The sequence below is a fragment of the Echinops telfairi genome, unplaced genomic scaffold, assembly GCF_000313985.2.
Source record: "Echinops telfairi isolate 266 unplaced genomic scaffold, ASM31398v2 ScPeMD7_655;HRSCAF=1070, whole genome shotgun sequence".
Lineage (NCBI taxonomy): Eukaryota > Metazoa > Chordata > Mammalia > Afrosoricida > Tenrecidae > Echinops > Echinops telfairi.
In genome coordinates, this window is record NW_022104553.1 from 1,871,456 (window position 1) to 1,880,905 (window position 9,450).

At 41.4% G+C, this 9,450-nt stretch overlaps 1 protein-coding gene across 2 annotated transcripts in view; it reads left to right on the top strand.

Moving 5' to 3' along the window:
* Positions 1 to 234: 234 nt before the first annotated feature.
* The window catches only part of LYRM4 (LYR motif containing 4), a 131,185-nt gene continuing 121,969 nt past the window's right edge, over positions 235 to 9,450 (top strand). For both annotated transcript variants that reach the window (XM_045292827.1, XM_004711756.2), the window contains exon 1: positions 235 to 493. In XM_045292827.1, coding sequence (XP_045148762.1) covers positions 408 to 493 — 86 coding nt within the window. In that variant the 5' untranslated portion in view covers positions 235 to 407. The remainder of the gene's footprint in view (positions 494 to 9,450) is intronic.

Sequence of the window (9,450 nt, forward strand, 5' to 3'; positions counted from 1 at the left end):
GAAGCCCGAGAGTGCGACCCCGTCCCCGAAGAAAGGACGGGCAGGGCGACCCCAGCAGGGCCCAGTCGCCGGGCTGCTCCTCCCTCCGGCCACCTGGCCCACGGCACCCGGCTGGCCGGCCGGGCCTCGCCAGCGGCTGTAGCTGCCCCGTGCGCTGCCTGCGCGCTTCTCCGCGCGGGGTCCCGGGCTCCTTCCGAGGCAAAGCCGCGACGCGGGATGCTGGGGCGCGGGGCTTGAGGTTCAGCCCCGCCTGCCAGGCGGCACCCGGTTTCGCTTTGCTGCCGGTGCTTCTGGGAATTTTTTTTTTATTGTTTGTTTGTTTGTTTTTGCATCGTTTGAAACTTTGTGGGTTGGGTTAGGGACCTCGGTGGAAAGGACCCATTTATTTTTTTTTTTTAATTTCCAAAATGGCAGCCTCCAGCCGCGCACAAGTGTTAGATCTTTACCGGGCCATGCTGAGAGAGAGCAAGCATTTCACCGCCTACAATTACAGGTGACCCAGCCTGGCGGCTGCGGGGTCCGGGAAGGGCTGAGGGCGGGCGCGGGCGCGGGCCCCGAAATATGAGCGGCTGTCGGGAGCAGAGGGCTTGGTTGGGATTCTAGCGGGGAATTTGTGCAGTTCTTGCGACCTTTCTCCTCCAGCCGCATAGTTTGGTTGTTGCTCTTGGAGCCCTGGGCGCTGGTATTCTGCCGCAAAACGGATGGACTTGAAATTGACAAGAGATGAAAGCTAGGCTTGATATTAGCACACCGTTCCCACAGTGGAAAAACGGCCTGGGAGAGTACATGCCTGAGAGCAGTTGATTTAAAAAAAAAAAAAATAGGAGAGACTCTAACTTGGATCATTCATTTACTGAAACCTCTATTTCACTTTTCTTGTTTGTAAAATTAGACTTGCACTGTATCGTCTTTAATGAAATTCTATTTGGAGATGATGAGCCAAGTGGTGAAAGACAAAAATGAAACTAACCTTGTTCAAGTGAATAATACTAAGTAAACAGGGGTGAACTGCTGGAAAATCTTTAACCCTAACCCAACCTATTACCATCAAGTCAAAACCATATAGGCCAGAGGAGAACTGCTACATAGGGTTTCAGAGACAGTGGTTTTTGACGATAGTAAGCAGCCTCATCAGTCTCCTGAGCAGCACTTGTTGGATTTGAACTCCCAGCCTTGCAGTTAGCCACACAAACATTAAGCTGCTGTGCTACTAGAGATTCCTTAGTCTGTACCCAACCACGCTGCTGTTGAGTCTTATTTCAACTCAGAACAATTCCAAATAGAATTTTCAAGACTCTAAGTCTTTATGGGAGCAAACAAGTTCAATTTTTCTAGTAGTTAGGAAACATGAAGTGAGTTTCAGTGTATATAAAGTCATATTAAAGTTATATAAGAGTAAAGAAATATTTTAGACTTCCTTTGAGATATGTACTTACATTGTTGTTGTTAGGTGTAGTGGAATCAGGTGATGTCTAGTCAGTTCTTAACAGCACAAAGGGCTGCCCTGTACTGCGCCATCCTCACAATTATGGTTGGGCCTATTGTTACACCCATTCTCTCAGTCCCTCTCTTTGACTAGTGTGTGCCTTTTTTGTTGACCTTCTACCAAGCCTGATATCCTATTCCAGGGATAGTAACCTGTGTTAGTGTCAGTTGACTAGAGAAACAAATCCACAGGACACTTCATGTGTAAGAGAACTTTATATAAAAGAGCGAATGTATATGGAGAAAACATCCCAGCCTAGTCCAGATCAAGACCACAAGTTCGATAATAGCCCCTAAGTCCAGTACTAGTCATCAATTCCTCTGCAGCCACATGTAATGATGTAGACTGCAGGAAGATCACAGGCAGGTGGATGGAACATCTTGTGGATCCAATGGCAATTGAAGCATTTCCAGGGCTCTGGCTGCCATCACTGTGACTGCATGTGGCTTGTCAACTGGAATGTGTAAGCAGAGAGAGTGGCTCACCTCCAGGGAGAAAGACGAAGTTCCCAGAATCCTCTTGAGAAGGCCATGACCCCAAGGAGTCATCATCAAGCTGTGACCTGATTAACAGGCTAGACTCCACCCTTTCACTCTTAATATTCTCAAGTTTGCTTAAGATTATTTAACTACCACACCTAATAACATGTCATCTCTCCATCCTTGTTTCCAAGGATCGTTCTGGCTACACTTCTATCAGGACAGATTTGTTCATTCTTCTGTTAGTCCAAAGTATATATAATATTCACCACCATAATTCAAGTGCATTCATGCCCCTTTGCCTTTTTTATTAACTGTCCTTCATTCACATGCATATGAGGTGATTGAAATACTATGCCTTGAGTTAGTTTTCAACAGCATTTTTAAAAATCATTTTATTGGGCTCGTACAACTCATCACAATCCTTACATACATCCATTGTCATGTACATTTGTTGCCATTATCATTCTCAAAACATTTTCTTTCTACTTGAGCCCTTGGTATCAGCTCCACATTTTTCCCCTCCCTCCCTGACGAACCCTTGATAATTTATAAATTATTATTATTTCATGTCTTACACTGTCCAATGTCTCCCTTCACTCACTTTTCTGTTGTCTGTCCCCCAGGGAGGGGGTTATATGTAGATCCTTGTGATCAGTTCCCCCTTTCTCCTCACCTTCTGCTTATCCTCCTGGTATCTCTACTCATTATTGTCTACTCATTATCTCAACAGCATTTTTCCCCTATACCATTGATTTCTTGATTGCTGCCTCATGAATGTTGATGTTGATCCAAGTAATCCTTGGATTTGCAACAACTTCATTCCTTTGTTTATAACATTGGTCCAGTGAGGATTTTGGTATTTACACATTGAGTCATAATCCATACTGACAGTTGTACTCTTCAATCTTCATCAGTTGGTGCTTCCAGTACTCTTCAATTTCTGCAAACAAGGCCATCCACATGTTGCAGATTGTTAGTGAGCCTCTTCCAACCCTGGTGCCATGGTTTCACATGGTTCAGCTTCTCAGATTTTTTGCTCAACATACAGAATGAATAAATGTACAACCCTAACACACACCCTTCCTAAAAACTCTTGTTCTTTCAAACAAGGAGCCCTGGTGGCAAAATGGGTTATGCGTGCACTGCTAACCACAAAGGTCAGCAGTTTGAACCCCCCAGCTGTTCCGCAGGAGAAACACAAGGCTTTCTACTCTGATAAAGACTTACTGTCTTGGAAACCCACCGGGCCAATTTTACTCTGTCCTATAGGGTCACTGTGAGTCTGAATTGACTTGAAGACCATAAGTTTAGTTTTTTGTTTTGTTCTGTTCAAATGATTGCCTCTGGCCCATGTGTAGGTTCCTAATAAGTAAAATTAAGTGTCTGGAAGTCCCATTTATTGCAGTGTTTCTCATAGTTATGAACCACACGGGCAAAAACAGATAAACATCTTTCCGATCATCTCTGCTTCCAAACAAGATTCAGTTGATAGCAACAATGACTTCTCTCATTCCTCCTCATTTGAGCCTGACTTAAGTTTCTGGCAGCTCCCTGTCAGTGTTCTGCTTCAACAATTTTTAAATTACCTTCAACAAAATTGTGCTTACAAATGATATTAATGATGTTGTTAAATAATAAGTGTTCTCTTTTATCTCTTTTTAAAGGAGCATGAATACAGATCTATTCCAGTTGATTGGCCAGATATCTTCCAAATTTCTTGGCACAAATGAAGGAGCACTTCCAGTGCTGCATCTGTTTATTGAAGCATTTCCTTTGGTGTTCCATCAATTCCTGGAGCCTTGTTTCTGGCCCAGAATCCCAGCTGATGCAGTGGGTAAGGATTAAGCTGCTAATTAATTTTGGCAGTTTCAATCCACCAGCCATTCCAATGTAAAAATAGAAGTCAGTGTGCTTCACTGAAAGACTTACAACGTGGGAAATCCCATGGAGCAATTCAATACTGCATCATAGAAATGCTATGACTGTATCACAGTGAGTCTTTGATTTTGTCAGTAGCTTCAGTGTAGATTGGACTTCTTCCTTCAGTAGCATCAGTTCTTGATCATATCATACCACCTGGAATGCTGGCCCTTAGGAGCCCTGGTGGCACAGTTGTTACACCTTGGACTCCTGATTGCAAGGTCAGCAGTTCAAATCACTAGCCATTTCAGAGGAGAAAGACCAGTCTTTCTACTCCCATTAAGACATCAGTTGCCACCCTGGGGGTTGAACGACCCTTTCACAGGGGTCGCCTGATTCATAACTAGCAAAATTACAGTTATGAAGTAGCAATGAAAATAATTTTATGGTTGGGGGTCACTACAACATGAGGCACTGTATTAAAGGGTCACAGCATTAGGAAGGTTGAGAACCCCTGCATTAAGAGTTAACAGTCTTTGAAACTCACAGAAGTTCTGTACTGTCTTCTGGCATAGGGTCGCTGTGAATTGTCATGAGCTGGATGGCAGCAAGTTTGCTTTTATTTCTTTTTTCCTTTTTAGTTTTCAACTTTTGCATTGCAAACGGCAGTAAATATACATGCATGCTGATTGCACATTCAATCAATTTTGACTGTAGGCATTGGTAAAACCTTTAAATTTCTTCATCTTTAGCATTAGTGATTGGTGGCTAAACTTGAATGATAGTTGTAGTGAGTTGTCTTCCTTATAGACATAAGAATATTATCCTGTCACTGCGCTTCAAGACAAATCTTGAGCTATTCTTTGTAATGAGGAATGTGACACCATTTTTCCTCAATTTGTTATTTCCTCAGCGTGAAGACTATAATTATCTAATTCCCATTGGACAATACCAGTCCATTTTCAGCTCACTAATGCTAGGACATCAATCTTTATGCATTCATTCTTCACTACTTCCAATTTGCTTCTCCCACTTGTCTGTCAGTTTGTCATCTTGTGTTGGCTTCTGTATTGCTGTGACACTGGAAGCCATGTCACTGGTATTTTGAATGCCAGTAGGGTCAGCCAGAGTGAACAAGTTTCAGTGGAGCTTCCAGACTGAGAACAGACGACAAAGAAGTCATGGGCTGCCCACTTCTGAGGAAGTAGCCACTGAAACTTGGAGCATTGCCATATGCTGAAGGCCCAAAGAATGGAAGCAGAACATTATTGAAGATAGTGCCATAGGATGGACCCCTCGGGGCACAGTGTGACCTTGGAAGAGCTGCCTTGTTGGAATGAAATCAACCATGGTGACTGGAATAGAGTAAAGCCTTGGTAGTGGAGCCTTACGGATCTTCATTTGCTGATGGGGCACGACTCAAGGTAAGGGGAAATAACTGTAAAAATCAGCAAATAATCAGAACCTGGAATATGCAAAGACTGAGTCTAGAAAATCTGCTGCACAAGACCGCTTCAGAGTGTTGAAAAGCAAGGATGTTACTGTGCCAGCTTAGGTGCACCTGACCCAAGCCAGGGTATTTTCCATCATCTCACATGCATGTGAAAGTTAGACACTGATTAAGAAAGACTGAAAAAGAACCAGTGCATTTGAATTGCGGTGCTGACGAATATTGAAAATCCCATGGAACATAAAAAGCAAACCAATCTGTTCTGGAAGAAGTACGACCAGAGTGCTCCTTGGAGATAAGGATGGTGAGGCTTTATTTTACATACCAGTTGTCAGGTGAGACCAATCCTTGGAGAAGGATGTCATGCTTGGTGAAATGGACACGAAAAAGAAGATTCTCAAGGAGATGGACTGACACAGTGGCTACAACAGTGGGCGCAGGCATAGAAACAATTGTGAGGATTGGCAGAGGACCAGGCGCTATTTTCTTCTGTTGTACGTAGGGTCACTATGAGTGAGAACCAACTCGGTACCTAACAACATTAACAATTTTCCTAGATTCACACGTTGTACCATCAGTGTTCTATATATTACTGGGTGCTTACAGCTGTTCTCATTTTTAATCATGTCGTATTGGCAAATGAAGGCCTCAAAAACTTAGGTTCATCAACATCATTAAGGTTGATCTACTTTGAAGTTACAACTCTTCCTTGTTCATATTTTGAGTATTTTCAGACCTGAGGGATTCTTCTTCCAACACTACATCCAACAAGGTACTACTGTCATTCTTAAGGTTTTCAGTGACAAAATGTCCAGAAGTGGATTGCCCAGACCTTCCTTCCTAGTCTTAGTCTGTCTTAGTCTGGAAGTTCCACTGAGATCTATACACCATGGGCGACCCTTCTGTTATTTTAAGTAGCATAGCATATTTAAATAGCACAGCTTCCAACAACACACAGCCACAATAGTACAATAAACTGACAAGTGGAAACACACACACAAACACTTATATCACAATAGTATGGGCCCTGTCTATTTCTCCACTTTCCCAGTCTACCAGTCCTGTGCAATTGAATTACATGCATTTTTTAGTTGTACCATGTTCATATAGACTTCCATGCCTTTATAAGTGCTTTTCTTCCTATCTGACAAGCTGTTTATCATCCTTGTCTAGAGCTGTTCCTCTTCCTCTGAGATTCAGCTCACTCCTGATCTTCTATGGACAAAATTTGCCTGATGCTTCTCATTCCACAGCCCCCCTTCTGCCATGATCTCTGTACTTACCCAAACAAGTCCTATTCTTTATTCATTTGAGTTAGTGATTCCCAAAATATTTTAAGCTTAGTTAGGCCAGGTCCTGGGGACAGAAAGGTGAGAGGGCTTTGGATTCATCAAGGCTTTTGCAAGTACTGCAGTTGGGACCTGTGTGGGACATAGCTACACAGAATTATCACAGGTAATAATGAGTGCTCTGCCAAAGGTATGCATAGATGTAGAATCAAGAAGATCCCCAAAAAATTTAAATGGACTGTTTTACACGCTTAAATATCCCAAAGATCATAGGGCATATCTAGTAATATTCGTGTTAGACACTTTTCACAAAAACTTGCAAGTTAATAATCTTAGTACATCTTAACATTTTTATGAAGAATAACTTTCTCACAAGAAAATTAGAAGAATGACTGGTGTTTTAGAAATTTGGGGCTTCCTATTAAATTGCAACATTGTTCATTAGTTTATTTCTAAAATCTATTCCTATTTCACAAGTCATGTAGCCTCTAGGAAACTCTAGTTTATTTACTTATTTTCATTTTATTGGGGGCTCTTACAGCTCTATCACAATCCATACATGCATCCATTGTGTCAAGCACATTTGTACATATGTTGCCATCATCATTCTCAAAACATTTTCTTTCTACTTGAGCCCTTGGGGAAACTCTGCTTTAGACTGATTAGAGAATGAGCGAAAGTAGCAAATGTCACCCTGGAGTTGCGAAAATAGTCATGGCTCATGGACCTGAAACGTCTCAGAGATCCTACTGGTCCCTGGGCCACACTTTGATAAGATTCAGAAATAGGACAAGCAAAAAGAGCAGTCTTACAAAAGTCAGGAGCATCACATGCTTTAGGATGGTACCTCCAATCAGCAAGGCACCTTGCTTTTGTTCCAGTGATTAGCGAAAAAAATCATCCCTGGATTTGACAATATAAAGTTTTCTGACTTTTATCAGAGCTGGAATAGCGAAGCCTATACTGTAGCGATTCTCAACCTGTAGGTCACCACCCCTTTGGAAGTAGAACACATATTTCCGATGGTCTTAGGAACTGAGACTGCCCCTCTATCCGTCTCCAGGCGGGTCCGCCCACATTGCAGTTAAACCTACATGCGAGTACCCAGAGTGATGACATCATAGCGCCAACCCCATCACATACACCCCGTATAAATACAAGTGTTTGTGATAGGGTTGACGCCATAATGTACTTATGGGACCAGTCACACGTGTAGAGAGCAGTTAATGTGTTAAAAGCAGCTACTCTGTTAAAAGCAACTACTGCCAATTCACAGAAGCCCATTCACAGTCAAAGTTGAAGACGTTGCTGAGGCAGCACAAGAATTGTCCATTAACAGCGAAGCAACGAGAACTGATTTCTCTACAATGCCAGTTACAAAATCCTGGATCAAGTATTTGCAGTCGTATCCTGTTCTGTCTGAGACTTGTTGCACCTTTTTCTTCCATTTCCAACAACGTATCTTTGTGAAACAGGGTTTTCCAACCTGTTGGTTATCAAGTCTAAATACAGAAGTAGAATTGTGGAAGATGATCTTCGTTGTGCTCTTGCAAAGACTCCCCTGAGAATTTCTGATCTGGTGAAAAACTTGGCTCAACCTTCACACTCAAGTTGACATTTTACGCATATTGTCGCAACAATGTAGCAATATAATTTACTGTTATATTAAAACTGTTATCCATGCTACACCATGCTTGAAGACAAAATTTCATTTATTTGTCATTAGAAATCAATATTTCATAATATATTACATACTATTGTGTGATTAATCACTATGCTTTAATTATGACCAATTTGTAACAATGAAAATACATTCTGCATATCAGATGTTTACATTATGATTCATAACAGTAGCAAAATTACAGTGATGAAGTAGCAATGAAAATAATTTCATGGTTTGGGGTCACCACGACATGAGGAACTGTATTAAAGGGTCGCAGCATTAGGAAGGCTGAGAACCACTGCTATAGAGGATTGAAAAAACAACTTGAAAATAATTGTTACAGTAAATGTAGCACAATCAATCCTGCTTCAGGAATGCTGGTTAACAAAATAGAAACATCAACCTAGAAATAGTCAATTTCACATTTTCTCTCATTACAGCTGACATGGATAAAAAGGCTCTCTAACTTCCTGAATGGTAAATTATTAGCTTGGTAAATTCTAGCCCTTCAATTACTATGAGCTACACACTCTGCAATTGAATGAACATTAGTTAAGTCTATGAATGCAGTCAAATTGAGGCAAGTAAATAATGACTCGTGTTGCGAAGTTTTTTCTCTTCTTGAGCCACTACAACTCTGAAACGCTGAGGACTTAGAACCTTGAGCTCCTCAAGAAGACAGGGACAAAGCTAGACTTCCTTCACCTGTGTATACATTGCTGTAAATGCTTTAACACTGACTACCTCTTCTTCCCAGTGTGTCTTATTAATCAAAAGTGCTAACATGATAGTGTCTATCTAATATGAGTAGTATTAGCACCAAGTACCTTTCACCTCCTAAAACATGGCAGCTAATTGAAGACCGTAATGCCAAATATCCTTCCCCTGTGGAACAAATGGAGGCTACATCATTTTGTCCAGAATACTTCCTGGAAAGCAGTGGAAGATGCTAAAGTTATCAGAGAATAATGTAGTAAGGCCTGGGAGTAGATGGATTACAAATGCAAGATGACATTGTTTTTCTTAGTGTTGTAATCATGTTAGGCATATGAAACATATAAAAGTAGAGCTTAGGAAACTTAATAGAATATGCACATTGGAATAATACTAGAACACCAGAGATTTGCCAAACGCAATCGGTTTGAAAATACATTCATAATTATAATAATATAAAAATAGCATTGTAGAGATTATTTCAGTCCTCTACACCTAACCTTTAT